The sequence below is a fragment of the Pseudophryne corroboree genome, chromosome 2, assembly GCF_028390025.1.
Source record: "Pseudophryne corroboree isolate aPseCor3 chromosome 2, aPseCor3.hap2, whole genome shotgun sequence".
NCBI lineage: Eukaryota > Metazoa > Chordata > Amphibia > Anura > Myobatrachidae > Pseudophryne > Pseudophryne corroboree.
The window spans coordinates 742227377-742243205 of record NC_086445.1 but is presented as its reverse complement, the minus strand read 5'-3'; the positions used below and the strand labels follow the sequence as shown (position 1 = coordinate 742243205).

The 15829-nt window shown below is 49.1% G+C and overlaps 1 protein-coding gene across 3 annotated transcripts in view; it reads right to left on the bottom strand.

Annotated features, from left to right (window-relative positions):
• Positions 1 to 15829, bottom strand: part of MAGI3 (membrane associated guanylate kinase, WW and PDZ domain containing 3) — a 676662-nt gene that overhangs the window by 77418 nt on the left and 583415 nt on the right. For all 3 annotated transcript variants that reach the window (XM_063955402.1, XM_063955400.1, XM_063955401.1), the window contains one exon: positions 3819 to 3921. In XM_063955402.1, coding sequence (XP_063811472.1) covers positions 3819 to 3921 — 103 coding nt within the window. The remainder of the gene's footprint in view (positions 1 to 3818; positions 3922 to 15829) is intronic.

Below are 15829 nucleotides of genomic sequence, written 5' to 3'. Positions count from 1 at the left end.
AGTTCGAGATATACCCCCAATGCCTGCTATATGCCCCCACAGTGCCAGATAAATATGCCCCCAGTGCCAGATACACGTCCCCATAGTGCCAGATATGCCCCCAGTGCCTGCTATGCTCCCAGTTCCAGCTATGCCCCCAGTGCAGATACACATGTCCCCACAGTGCCTGCTATGCCCCCAGTGCCTGCTATGCCCCCAGTGCCAGATACACATGTCCCCACAGTGCCTGCTATGCCCCCAGTGCCTGCTATGCCCCCAGTGCCTGCTATGTTCCCAGTGCCTGCTATGCCCCCAGTGCCAGATACACATGTCCCCACAGTGCCTGCTATGGCCCCAGTTCCAGATATGCCCCCAGTTCCTGCTATCCTCCCAGTGCAAGCTATGCCCCCAGTGCAGATACACATGTCCCCACAGTGCCTGCTATGCCCCCAGTGCCTGCTATGCCCCCAGTGCAGATACACATGTCCCCACAGTGCCTGCTATGCCCCCAGTGCCTGCTATGCCCCCAGTGCCAGATACACATGTCCCCACAGTGCCTGCTATGCCCCCAGCACCAGATACACATGTCCCCACAGTGCCAGCTATGCCCCCAGTGCCAGATACACATGTCCCCACAGTGCCAGCTATGCCCCAGTGCCTGCTGAGCCCCCAGTGCCATATATGCCCCCAGTGCAGATACACATGTCCCCACAGTGCCTGCTATGCCCCCAGTGGCAGATATGCCCTCAGTGCCAGATACACATGTCCCCACAGTGCCTGCTATACCCCCAGTTCCAGATATGCCCCCAATGCCTGCTATATGCCCGCACAGTGCCAGATAAATATGCCCCCAGTGCCATATACACATGTCCCCACAGTGCCTGCTATGCCCCCAGTGCCAGATACACATGTCCCCACAGTGCCTGCTATGCCACCAGTGCCTGCTATGCCCCCACTGCCAGCTATGCCCCCAGTGCCAGATACACCTGTCCCCACAGTGCCTGCTATGTCCCCAGTTCCAGATATGCAGCCAGTGCCTGCTATGCTCCCAGTGCCTGCTATGCTCCCAGTGCAGATACACATGTCCCCCCAGTGCCTGCTATGCCCCCAGTGCCAGATACACATGTCCCCACAGTGCCTGCTATGCCCCCAGTTCCAGATATACATGTCCCCACAGTGCCAGCTATGCCCCCAGTGCCTGCTAAGCCCCCCAGTGCCATATATGCCCCCAGTGCAGATACACATGTCCCCACAGTGCCTGCTATGCCCCCAGTTCCAGATATGCCCCCAGTGCCTGCTATGCTCCCAGTGCCAGCTATGCTCCCAGTGCCAGCTATGCCCCCAGTGCAGATACACATGTTCCCACATTGCCTGCTATGCCCCACAGTGCCTGATATGCCCCCAGTGCCAGATACACATGTCCCCACAGTGCCTGCTATGCCCCCAGTTCCAGATATGTCCCCAGTGCCTGCTATGCCCCCAGTGCCAGATATGCCCCCCGTGCCAGATACACATGTTCCCACAGTGCTTGCGATGCCCCCAGTGCCAGATAAACATGTCCCCACAGTGCCAGATATGCCCCCAGTACCTGCTATGCTCCCAGTGATAGCTATGCTCCCAGTGCCAGCTATGCCCCCAGTGCCAGCTATGCCCCCAGTGCCGATACACATGTCCCCACAGTGCCTGCTATGCCCCCAGTTCCAGATATGCCCCCAGTGCCTGCTATGCTCCCAGTGCCAGCTATGCTCCCAGTGCCAGCTATGCCCCCAGTGCAGATACACATGTTCCCACATTGCCTGCTATGCCCCACAGTGCCTGATATGCCCCCAGTGCCAGATACACATGTCCCCACAGTCCTGCTATGCCCCCAGTTCCAGATATGTCCCCAGTGCCTGCTATGCCCCCAGTGCCAGATATGCCCCCCGTGCCAGATACACATGTCCCCACAGTGCTTGCGATGCCCCCAGTGCTAGATAAACATGTCCCCACAGTGCCAGATATGCCCCCAGTGCCTGCTATGCTCCCAGTGATAGCTATGCTCCCAGTGCCAGCTATGCCCCCAGTGCCAGCTATGCCCCCAGTGCCAGCTATGCCCCCAGTGCCGATACACGTCCCCACAGTGCCTGCTATGCCCCCAGTGCCTGATATGCCCCCAGTGCCAGATACACATGTCCCCACAGTGCCTGCTATGCCCCCAGTGCCAGATCCACGTCCCCACAGTGCCTGCTATGCCCCAGTTTCAGATATGCCCCAGTGCCTGATACACATGTCCCCCCAGTGCCTGCTATGCCCCCAGTGCCAGATATGCCCCCAGTGCCAGATATGCCTCCAGTGCCAGATACACATGTCCCCACAGTGCCTGCTATGCCCCCAGTGCCAGATACACATGTCCCCACAGTGCCTGCTATGCCCCCACTTCCAGATATGCCCCCGTGCCAGCTATTCCCTCAGTGACAGCTATGCTCCCAGTGCCTGATATGGCCCCAGTGCCTGATACACATGTACCCACAGTGCCAGATATGCCCGCAGTGCCAGATACACATGTCCCCACAGTGCCTGCTATGCCCCCAGTGCCAGATATGCGCTCAGTGCCTGCTATGCCCCCAGTGCCAGATATGCGCCCAGTGCCTGCTATGCCCCCAGTGCCTGCTATGCTCCCAGTGCCTGCTATGCCCCCAGTGCAGATACACATGTCCCCACAGTGCCTGCTTTGCCCCCAGTGCCTGCAATGCCCCCAGTGCCAGATACACATGTCCCCACAGTGCCTGCTATGCCCCCAGTTCCAGATACACGTCCCCACAGTGCCAGCTATGCCCCCAGTGCCTGCTAAGCCCCCAGTGCAGATACACATGTCCCCACAGTGCCTGCTAAGCCCCCAGTGCAGATACACATGTCCCCACAGTGCATGCTATGCCTCCAGTGCCAGATACACATGTCCCCACAGTGCCTGCTATGCCCCCAGTTCCAGATATGCTCCCAGTGGCAGCTATGCTCCCAGTGCCAGCTATGCCCCCACAGTGCAGCTACACATGTTCCCACAGTACCTGCTATGCCCCCAGTTCCAGATATGCCCCCAGTGCCTGCTATGCCCCAGTGCCAGATACACGTCCCAACAGTGCTCAATAGCCCCCCACCCTGCGCCCCGCTCACCGCGCTGCTGCTCACTCTCCGGCGGCGGTGTTTCTCTTCAATTAGGCGTCGGTCCATGAGCCAATCAAAGCATGTGGTCCGGCAGCCAATCAGGAGCCTTAGCTGCCGGTCCGCGAGCTCGGATTGGCTCACGGGCCGGCGCCGAATTGAAGCGAGACACTGCCATCGGAGTGGCGTGTGTGTGTCTGGGGGCAGCGGTGGCTAGGAGCCGACCGAGCCGCATGTGGCAGATGATAGAACCGCATGCGGCTCGAGAGCCGCGGGTTGGCCACCGCTGTTCTATATATATATTTGCATTTCAAGTGGTTCAGAGATATAATTCATAAAGAGGATTTATTTTCAAGAGGCGTCTAGGTATTTCTAACGGAGGATGGGAGCTTTCGGATTTTACTCAATATACATCAAATATTTTTTTTTTGCTTTTTTAGTGATTTGCTTATCAGAGTTCTTTGGGAAATTATGCTGCTGCATTTTAAATATGTTAATAAAAATGTTATCTTATTATATTATTCACATTTACAATGCACATATTACCAACATTTTAGAAACTCTAACCCAGAACGTGTGTTGTGGACAGGGTAGAAGTCACCATCAGGGGCATAGGCTGGCTGTATGCTAAGGCTGGCATCGTCAATGTATGAACTGTTTGCTGGAATTAAAATTTCAGGATTCTTGTACATCACTCTTACCTGTCTAACGTCCCATAATTTGGTTGAGCTTGACCCACGGCACGATGCTGCGGAGCAGGACTTTGTCTAGCAGAGTTTGTTCCAGATGGGGGACCTCTGTGTTCTGATGGAGGTAACAATATTGGAGTTAGTGTATTGGTATAATATTATGTAAACAATAACACAGTAAAATGTTTACTTAAAGCTTCCTCTTCCTACTTTTTAAAGTGCGCATACAGCAGTTTAAACAACCATGTATTACCGGGTGGTTTTCAGTTTACCGGCTGTCGGGATCCCGGCGCACAGTATACCGGCGCCGTAATCCCGACAGCTGGCATACTGCCACTTTATCTCCCTCTTGGGGGTCCACGAACCCCCTGGAGGGAGAATAAATAGCGTGGGACGCGTAGCGTGCCACCGTGCCCGCAGCGTGGCGAGCGCAGCGAGCCCGCAAGGGGCTCATTTGCGCTCGCCACACTGTCGTTATGCCGGCGCCGGTATGCTGGTCGCCGGGAGCCCGGCCGCCGGCATACAATACTACACCCTGTATAACCTATATCTTACGCCACCTTAACATTCAAGTTATAAAAAATAAATGATCCAGCCTTAAATTTATAATATATGATTTTTGTGCTTTCTTAAGTTCTTAAGCAATCAACTTTCTCTAAAGGTAATTTGTTAATTTTTAAAGATCATTTCTTTCCCATTGAAAAGGCAGTAGGCATTCTTGTCTAATGCCAAGCATTAGTAGCTAAAGGTCATAAGAAAGAAATGCAGTACCAGCCCAGAACAATCTAGTACAGGTTGAGTATCCCATATCCAAATATTCCGAAATACGGAATATTCCAAAATACAGACTTTTTTGAGTGAGATTTAGATAGTGAAACCTTTGTTTTTTGATGGCTCACTGTACACAAACTTTGTTTAATACACAAAGTTATTAAAAATATTGTATTAAATGACCTTCAGGCTCTGTGTATAATGTGTATATGAAACATAAATGAATTGTGTGAATGTAGACACACTTTGTTTAATGCACAAATTTCTAAAAAATATTGGCTAAAATGACCTTCAGGCTGTGTGTATAAGGTGTATATGTAACATAAATGCATTCTGTGCTTAGATTTAGGTCACATCACCATGATATCTCATTATGGTATGCAATTACTCCAAAATACGGAAAAATCCCATATCCAAAATACCTCTGGTCCCAAGTATTTTGGATAAGGGAGACTCAACCTGTATAAAAAAAAAGTGGACAATAGTTAAGGGTATAATGGTCACCTACATAGCAATAAAATCCCTTTGTGGGCAGAACCACAATTAACCCAAGTTAGTAAAAGGTAAAAAATACACAGAGAAAAAAGTGTCGGACCGACTGAAATGATTAAAAGGTACAGTTGTGGCTTGAGTCAGTGAACAGTTCTGCTAATGTCAGGCATTTTTTTTTTTTGCAGAAAATGCGTCTTTTCACATTGCTATGAGACTAAGACGCACAAGCAGCTTATGCTGATTAAAATGATATATGGCATGCCTATATTCTGTGTGCTACTGTAACTACTGTACATACGAAATGGTACATTACAGTGATTTTCAGGAAAACAATGTCATGTAGCATTTCGTATGCAGATACGGCCGCAGTCACACACAGAATATAGGCATGCCGCATATTTTAATCAGCATAAGCTGCTTGTGTGTCCTATTCACATAGCAATGTGACACATTTGAACAAGTTGCACATAAAAACAATCGGCGTTACAGAGTCTCGCCACGGCATGGCATAACTAGAAGGGCTGTTTAACATGACTGCAGCAAGTATATAGGACGACACATCTGTATCAACCTCATAATAGTGTCTTTATAGTGCTAGGAAACGGTTTTATTGTACTATTGTTGTTTTATTTTTTTTAATTTGTTTTTACCACATACAGGATAATTATCAGTTAAACAATGTACGTTTACTGCATCAACTTTATGCATGTAATTTATTAAGAAGACATAATCTGCGCATCTGCTACCCTCTGCTGCCAAGTCTTAGATGAAGTACTAGCTACAGTGGAACTCTCACCTCAAACCATCTCATTCCTTATGGGATTCAGCAAAAATAGGAATTTAATACCTACTGGTAATTCCTTTTCTCGTAATCCGTAGTGGATACTGGGGTAACATTAGTACCATGGGGTATAGCTCAAGCCCACTGGAGCCTGGCACTTTAAGAAATCATTAGTGTGTGCTGGCTCCTCTCCTCTATGCCCTCCTAGCAGACAGAGTCTAGGAAAACTGTGCCCAAGGAGACGGACATACTCTGAGAGAAGGATATAAACACAAAAAGCGGTGAGGTAACGAACCAACACACAACAATAACAAAGATAACAGAGCTAACTAGAACAGAGGAAAGCAACGGCAACTATAATAAAGGATAGCAATGCTAACCAAACATGGAACAGGGACAGCAACAGCAGACCCAACCAAGAACACTTACAACCAAGTAAGCAGGAACTGGAAACACTGAGGCGGGCGCCCAGTATCCACTACGGACTACGAAAAAGGAATTACCGGTAGGTATTGAATACCTATTTTCTCTAACGTACTAGTGGTGACATTAGTACCATGGGGAAGTCCCAAAGCTCCCAGAACGGGTGGGAAAGTGATGAGATCCCTGCAAAACTGCCTGACCAAACTGTAGGTCATCTGTGTCAGACAGTACCGGAACCACTATTGGTTGATTAATGTGAAAAGCTGATACCACTTTTGGTAAAAACTGTGGGCGAGTCCTGAGCTCAGCCATATCCACGTGAAATATCAAATATGGGCTCTTACAGGATAAGGCCCCCAATTCTGATACACGTCTCGCAGAGGCTAAAGCCTGACTGTCTTTCACGTTAGATATTTCAAGTATACCCTGTGTAAGAGTTCAAACCAGTCTGACTGGAGAAAGGTCAAGAACAAATTGAGATCCCACGGAGCCGTGGGAGGGACAAAGGGTGGCTGAATGTGAAGAACACCCTTTAGGAAAATATGTACTTCTGGGAGTACCGCTAGTTGTTTTTGGAAGAATATAGAGAGAGACGAAATCTGAACTTTGATGGAGCCTAACTGTAGGCCTTTATCCACACCTGCTTGCAGGAAAAGCAGAAAACGGTCAAGTTGGAATTCCGCAGGAGGATATTTTCTACCCTCGCACCGCGAGACATATTTCTTCCAGATACGGTGGTAATGTTTGGACGTAACCACCTTACGGGCCTGGACCATAGTGGTAATAACCTTGGATGAGAGACCCTTTCTAGTTAAGATCTTCCTCTCAACTTCCAAGCCTTCAAACGTAGCCGCAGTAATTCTGGATATACGAACGGTCCTTGTTGAAGAAGGTCCTTGAGTAGTGGCAGAGGACAGGGTTCCTCCAAAGACATGGTCAGGAGGTCCACATACCAGGTCTATCGAGGTCAATCTGGGGCAATTAGAACTGCCTGAACTCTTTCCCTGTTGAGTCTTTTTAGAACTCAAGGAATGAGAGGGATTGGAGGAAACAGGTAAACAAACTGGTAGTTCCATGGCGCCGTCAGAGCGTAAACTGCTGCGGTCTGCGGATCCCTCGTTCTGGAACAGTAACGATGGAGCGTCTTGTTGAGACGAGAAGTCATCAGGTCTATCTGCGGGCAGCCCCACGATGAACCAGTTGTTGGAACACCTGAGGATGAAGGCCCCATTCCCCCGGATGGAGGTTGTGCCTGCTGAGGAAGTCCGCTTCCCAGTAGTCCTGTCCTGGGATGAATATGACTGAGATGGCGCATGCGTTTGTGGCCCTGCTTTTTGTTTCTCCCTGTCAGTTTATGTACGCCACCACCGTGGAGTTGTCTGACTGCACCTGGATGGCTTGATTCCGAAGGAGACAGGAGGCTTGCAGAAGAGCATTGTAAACTGCCCTGAGTTCCAGGACATTTTTGGGAAGGGCAGATTCCTAACTCGACCACTTCACCTGGAACTGGGCCCCCTGGGTCACGGCACCCCAACCCCTGAGACTGGCATCCGTTGTCAGTAGGGTCCAAGACTGGGTGCCGAAAGTCCGACCATCCACAAGGTAAGAGATTTTTAGCCACCATAACAGGGATATACGTGCTTTTGGGGAAAGAGTTATACTCTGGTGCATGTGCAAGTGAGAACCTGACCACTTGTCCAGCAGATACAGCTGGAACGGACGCGCATGAAACCTGCCGTACTCATGAAACCTGCCGTACTGTATTGCCTCGTAGGAGGCACAGCAATCGAATGTAAAGATAAATCGAGATTTTGCGGTGTCTGAGCACTGAGCGGATCATAGCCTGGATAGTCAAGGCCTTGTCCATCGGAAAGAATACCCTCTGAGACACGGTAGTCCAGGATCATTCCCAGGAACTGAATCCTCTGAGACGGTTCCACGTGAGACTTCTGGAAACTTAAGATCCATCCGTGGTCTGTAAGCAGGCGAGTTTTCAAGTCAATGCTGTGTAGCAGTTGTTCCCTGGACACCGCCTTTATCAGGAGATCGTCCAAGTATGGGACAATGCTGACTCCCATCTGGCGCAATTGCAGCATCATCTCCGTCATGACTTTTGTGAAGACCCTTGGAGCTGTGGAGAGACCAAAGGGTAAGGCCTGGAACTGGAAGTGGTGATCCAGTACAGCGAACCGAAGGTAAGCCTGATGAGGTGGCCATATTGGGATATGAAGGTATGCATCCTTGATATCCAGAGATACCAGGAACTCCCCCTCCTACAGACCGGAGATCACCACCCTTAGGGATTCCATCTTGAATTTGAACACGCAAAGATACGGGTTCAGGGATTTCAGGTTCAAGATAGGCCGTACCAAGCCGTCCGTCATCGGAACCACAAAGAGACTACAGGAAAATCCCTTTGTGTGCAGTGGAGGAGGTACTGGAACAATAACTTCTGTGGAAAGCAGTTTTGGAATGGCTTTTTGCAAGGTAAATCTTGCTACAAGTGAAGCTGGTAAGGCCGACTTGAAGAATCGGAGAGGAGGTAGTTCCTGAAATTCCAGCCGGTATCCTTGGGATATGAGCTCCCTTACCCAAGGAACCCGGCAGGACTTTGTCCACATATGGGCAAAGTGCTGAAGGTGAGCATCTACCTGGAATTCGCCTTGCTGCTGGGGCCAACCGTCACGCGGAGGGCTTTGCGGATGAGGATCCGGAGGCCTGGTCCAGAGCTCCAGCAGCTGCTGGTTTACGGGACTTACCGCAAGTTCCATTAGCAGCATTGGACGCATCTCTGGTTCTGCCTCTGAATTCTGACACACAAAAGGACTGCAGAGCGGGCCCAGGGTAGGGACGTCTAGCAGGAGGTGCCGCAGACGGCAGATAGGTAGACTTACCTGCCGTCGCTTGAGATATCTACTTGTTTAGTTCTTCTCCAAACAAGGTATACCCTGTAAAAGGAAGGTTCTCAACACCCCTTTTGGAATCATCATCATCATCTGCTGACCATTGTCGCAGCCACAGGGCTCTGCGAGCAGAGACCGCCCTAGCCGTGGCACAGCCATTAATGAGACATAATTCCTTAAGTGCCAAACTCAAAGTTTGCAGCATCTTGGATATGCTGCAGTAGTGTAATGATCTCATCCTGAGGTAGGGAGTCAAATCTATTTATTATATTATCGGACCATTTACCAATGGCCCTAGAGATCCAGCCGCAAGAGGGGTGTTGGGCTACGCCCACTGCAGTGTAAATTGATTTGAGTGTAGTCTCAATTTTGCGGTCAGCTGGGTCCTTGAGGGAGATAGCCCCAGGTACAGGCAGTACTATTTTACGTGACAGCCTGGACACTGAAGTATCAACGGACGGTGGGTTTCCCAAACATTTCTGACCTCAGCAGGAAAAGGATAGGAATTTAGTAACCGTTTAGGAGTAATACATTTCTTATCAGGATTCACCCATGCCTCTTTGGAAAGGGAGTTTACCTCTTTTGAGATAGGGAAGGTGACCGAGGATCTTGGTTTCACATTAAAAAACAATTCCTCTTCTGGTCCTGTCTCTTTATCCTGTATGTTGAGGGCTTCTCTAATAGCAAAAATCAGGGCCTCAACCCACGGGGACAGAGCACTGTCATCTTCCACCTCCAGTTCTCCTTCATCTAACTCAGGTATTTCAGTATTGGAGTCAGACTGGAGCACCTGTGGAAGTGTGCGTTTATCAGAGACCACCAGATGGGGCTGAGCAGCCTGTCTGTGGTCAGCAGTCTTAACCAAGAGATCATCTACAGACTGTTTCAGGCTCTGCCTTTCTTGCTTAGCAGCAGCTAACTCTGAATTATCGTATATTAGTAATCAATGTTTTAAATTATTCTAACCATTCTGGTTCCTGCAAGCCACTACCTTGCATAGGCAGAGAACACTGGGTACATAGTAGAGACCCCTGTGAAGAGGGTGTAAACTTGGTGTTGCAAGGGGGACACACAGACATAATTCCCAGACATGCTTAGATACAAAACATTAGTGAAACAGCACAATAAGCCCAGACAGACCTGAATGGAGTGACACAGAAGATTGGGACCAGCACACAATGCCTTAGTCCAGAGCAGCGCCCCGCTGGGTATATATATATATATATATATATATATATATATATATATATATATACATACATACATACACATACATATATGTTTGTTATGAGCACAGCAGTGTAACCGCTGTATATATTTTGCCCCCTTTCTATAAGACCCCCTGGTACCAGCAGAATTGGTGTTTCATTGGGCTCTGTGGAGGAGCAGTCTCAGCGTGCAGCCTGTAGTCAGGCAGCAGCAGCAGGAGGAAATTGCACCTTTCTGCTTCTGGTCCCAATCTTCAGGAAGCCCCGCCCCTTCCATGTCGCACGGTCCCTATATAGATTATACTGGCTTTAATGTCAGATGGGTTATAAAAAAAAAAATTAAATAAAAAAAAATAAGAATTTACTTACCGATAATTCTATTTCTCGGAGTCCGTAGTGGATGCTGGGGTTCCTGAAAGGACCATGGGGAATAGCGGCTCCGCAGGAGACAGGGCACAAAAAGTAAAGCTTTACGATCAGGTGGTGTGTACTGGCTCCTCCCCCTATGACCCTCCTCCAAGCCTCAGTTAGGTACTGTGCCCGGACGAGCGTACACAATAAGGAAGGATTTTGAATCCCGGGTAAGACTCATACCAGCCACACCAATCACACTGTACAACCTGTGATCTGAACCCAGTTAACAGTATGATAACAGCGGAGCCTCTGAAAAGATGGCTCACAACAATAATAACCCGATTTTTGTAACTATGTACAAGTATTGCAGACAATCCGCACTTGGGATGGGCGCCCAGCATCCACTACGGACTCCGAGAAATAGAATTATCGGTAAGTAAATTCTTATTTTCTCTATCGTCCTAGTGGATGCTGGGGTTCCAGAAAGGACCATGGGGATAATACCAAAGCTCCCAAATGGGCGGGAGAGTGCGGATGACTCTGCAGCACCGAATGAGAGAACTCCAGGTCCTCCTTAGCCAGGGTATCAAATTTGTAGGATTTTACAAACGTGTTTGCCCCTGACTAAATAACCGCTCGGCAAAGTTGTAAAGCCGAGACCCCTCGGGCAGCCGCCCAAGATGAGCCCACCTTCCTTGTGGAATGGGCATTTACATATTTTGGCTGTGGCAGGCCTGCCACAGAATGTGCAAGCTGAATTGTATTACACATCCAACTAGCAATAGTCTGCTTAGAAGCAAGAGCACCCAGTTTGTTGGGTGCATACAGGATAACAGCAAGTCAGTTTTCCTGACTCCAGCCGTCCTGGAACATATTTTCAGGGCCCTGACAACATCTAGCAACTTGGAGTCCTCCAAGTCCCTAGTAGGTGCAAGGCACCACAATAAGCTGGTTCAGGTGAAACACTGACACCACCTTAGGGAGAGAACTGGGGACGAGTCCGCAGCTCTGCCCTGTCCGAATGGACAAACAGATATGGGCTTTTTTGAGAAAAAACCACCAATTTGACACTCGCCTGGTCCAGGCCAGGGCCAAGAGCATGGTCACTTTTCATGTGAGATGCTTCAAATCCACAGATTTGACTGGTTTTAAACCAATGTGATTTGAGGAATCCCAGAACTACGTTGAGATCCCACAGTGCCACTGGAGGCACAAAAGGGGGTTGTATATGCAATACTCCCTTGACAAACTTCTGGACTTCAGGAACTGAAGCCAATTCTTTCTGGAAGAAAATCGACAGGGCCGAAATTTGAACCTTAATGGACCCCAATTTGCGGCCCATAGACACTCCTGTTTGCAGGAAATGCAGGAAACGACCGAGTTGAAATTTCTTTGTGGGGCCATCCTGGCCTCACACCACGCAACATATTTTCGCCACATGTGGTGATAATGTTGTGCGGTCACCTCCTTTCTGGCTTTGACCAGGGTAGGAATGACCTCTTCCGGAATGCCTTTTTCCCTTAGGATCCGGCGTTCCACCGCCATGCCGACAAACGCAGCTGCGGTAAGTCTTGGAACAGACATGGTACTTGCTGAAGCAAATCCCTTCTTAGCAGCAGAGGCCATAAGACCTCTGTAAGCATCTCTTGAAGTTCCGGGTACCAAGTCCTTCTTGGCCAATCCGGAGCCATGAGTATAGTTCTTACTCCTCTACTTCTTATAATTCTCAGCACCTTAGGTATAAGAAGCAGAGGAGGGAACACATAGACCGACTGGTACACCCACGGTGTTACCAGAACGTCCACAGCTATTGCCTGAGGGTCTCTTGACCTGGCGCAATACCTGTCCCGTTTTTTGTTCAGACGGGACGCCATCATGTCCACCTTTGGTATTTCCCAACGGTTTACAATCATGTGGAAAAAACTTCCCGATGAAGTTTCCACTCTCCCGGGTGGAGGTCGTGCCTGCTGAGGAAGTCTGCTTCCCAGTTTCCATTCCCGGGATGAAACACTGCTGACAGTGCTATCACATGATTTTCCGCCCAGCGAAAAGTCCTTGCAGTTTTTGCCATTGCCCTCCTGCTTCTTGTGTCGCCCTGTCTGTTTACGTGGGCGACTGCCGTGATGTTTTTCCCACTGGATCAATACCGGCTGACCTTGAAGCAGAGGTCTTGCTAAGCTTAGAGCATTATAAATTTACCCTTAGCTCCAGTATATTTATGTGGAGAAAAGTCTCCAGACTTGATCACACTCCCTGGAAATTTTTTCCTTGTGTGACTGCTCCCCAGCCTCTCGGGCTGGGCTCCGTGGTCACCAGCATCCAATCCTGAATGCCGAATCTGCGGCCCTCTAGAAGATGAGCACTCTATAACCACCACAGGAGAGACACCCTTGTCCTTGGATATAGGGTTATCCGCTGATGCATCTGAAGATGCGATCCGGACCATTTGTCCAGCAGATCCCACTGAAAAGTTCTTGCATGAAATCTGCCGAATGGAATTGCTTCGTAGGAAGCCACCATTTTTACCAGGACCCTTGTGCAATGATGCACTGTTTTTAGGAGGTTCCTGACTAGCTCGGATAACTCCCTGGCTTTCTCTTCCGGGAGAAACACCTTTTTCTGGACTGTGTCCAGAATCATCCCTAGGCACAGCATACGTGTCGTCGGGATCAACTGCGATTTTGGAATATTTAGAATCCACCCGTGCTGTTGTAGCAGTATCCGAGATAGTGCTACTCCGACCTCCAACTGTTCCCTGGACTATGCCCTTATCAGGAGATCGTCCAAGTAAGGGATAATTAAGACGCCTTTTCTTCGAAGAAGAATCATCATTTCGGCCATTACCTTGGTAAAGACCCGGGGTGCCGTGGACAATCCAAACGGCAGCGTCTGAAACTGATAGTGACCGTTCTGCACCACGAACCTGAGGTACCCTTAGTGAGAAGGGCAAATTTGGGACATAGAGGTAAGCATCCCTGATGTCCCGGGACACTATATAGTCCCCTTCTTCCTGGTTCGTTATCACTGCTCTGAGTGACTCCATCTTGATTTGAACCTTTGTAAGTGTTCAAAAAATTTTTTAGAATAAGTCTCACCTAGCCTTCTGGCTTCAGTACCACAATATAGTGTGGAATAATACCCCTTTTCTTGTAGTAGGAGAGGTAATTTAATTATCACCTGCTGGGAATACAGCTTGTGAATTTTTTTCCCATACTGCCTCCTTGTCGGAGGGAGACCTTGGTAAAGCAGACTTCAGGAGCCTGCGAAGGGGAAACGTCTCGACATTCCAATCTGTACCCCTGGGATACTACTTGTAGGATCCAGGGGTCCTGTACGGTCTCAGCGCCATGCTGAGAACTTGTCAGAAGCGGTGGAACGCTTCTGTTCCTGGGAATGGGCTGCCTGCTGCAGTCTTCTTCCCTTTCCTCTATCCCTGGGCAGATATGATCTTATAGGGACGAAAGGACTGAGGCTGAAAAGACGGTGTCTTTTTCTGCAGAGATGTGACTTAGGGTAAAAACGGTGGATTTTCCAGCAGTTGCCGTGGCCACCAGGTCCGATGGACCGACCCCAAATAACTCCTCTTCCTTTATACGGCAATACACCTTTGTGCCGTTTGGAATCTGCATCACCTGACCACTGTCGTGTCCATAACATCTTCTGGCAGATATGGACATCGCATTTACTCTTGATGCCAGAGTGCAAATATCCCTCTGTGCATCTCGCATATATAGAAATGCATCCTTTAAATGCTCTATAGTCAATAAAATACTGTCCCTGTCAAGGGTATCAATATTTTTAGTCAGGGAATCCGACCAAGCCACCCCAGCTCTGCACATCCAGGCTGAGGCGATCGCTGGTCGCAGTATAACACCAGTATGTGTGTATATACTTTTTATGATATTTTCCAGCCTCCTGTCAGCTGGTCCTTGAGGACGGCCCTATCTATAGACGGTACCGCCACTTGTTTTGATAAGCGTGTGAGCGCCTTAGCCACCCTAAGGGGTGTTTCCCAACGCGCCCTAACTTCTGGCGGGAAAGGGTATACCGCCCCTAATTTTCTATCGGGGGGAACCCACGCATCATCACACACTTTATTTAATTTATCTGATTCAGGAAAAACTACGGTAGTTTTTTCACATCCCACATAATACCCTCTTTTGTGGTACTTGTAGTATCAGAAATATGTAACACCTCCTTCATTGCCTTTAACGTGTGGCCCTAATAAGGAATACGTTTGTTTATTCACCGTCGACACTGGATTCAGTGTCCCTGTCTGTGTCTGTGTCGACCGACTAAAGTAAACGGGCGTTTTAAAACCCCTGACGGTGTTTTTGAGACGTCTGGACCGGTACTAATTGTTTGTCGGCCGTCTCATGTCGTCAACCGACCTTGCAGCGTGTTGACATTATCACGTAATTCCCTAAATAAGCCATCCATTCCGGTGTCGACTCCCTAGAGAGTGACATCACCATTACAGGCAATTGCTCCGCCTCCTCACCAACATCGTCCTCATACATGTCGACACACCCGTACCGACACACAGCACACACACAGGGAATGCTCTGATAGAGGACAGGACCCACTAGCCCTTTGGAGAGACAGAGGGAGAGTTTGCCAGCACACACCAAAAACGCTATAATTATATAGGGACAACCTTATATAAGTGTTTTCCCTTATAGCATCTTTATTATATATTTCTAACGCCAAATTAGTGCCCCCCCTCTCTGTTTTAACCCTGTTTCTGTAGTGCAGTGCAGGGGAGAGCCTGGGAGCCTTCCCTCCAGCCTTTCTGTGAGGGAAAATGGCGCTGTGTGCTGAGGAGATAGGCCCCGCCCCTTTTTCGGCGGCCTCGTCTCCCGCTCTTAACGGATTCTGGCAGGGGTTAAATATCTCCATATAGCCTCCGGAGGCTATATGTGAGGTATTTTTAGCCAAAATAGGTTTTCATTTGCCTCCCAGGGCGCCCCCCTCCCAGCGCCCTGCACCCTCAGTGACTGCCGTGTGAAGTGTGCTGAGAGGAAAATGGCGCACAGCTGCAGTGCTGTGCGCTACCTTTAGAAGACTGAGGAGTCTTCTGCCGCCGATTCT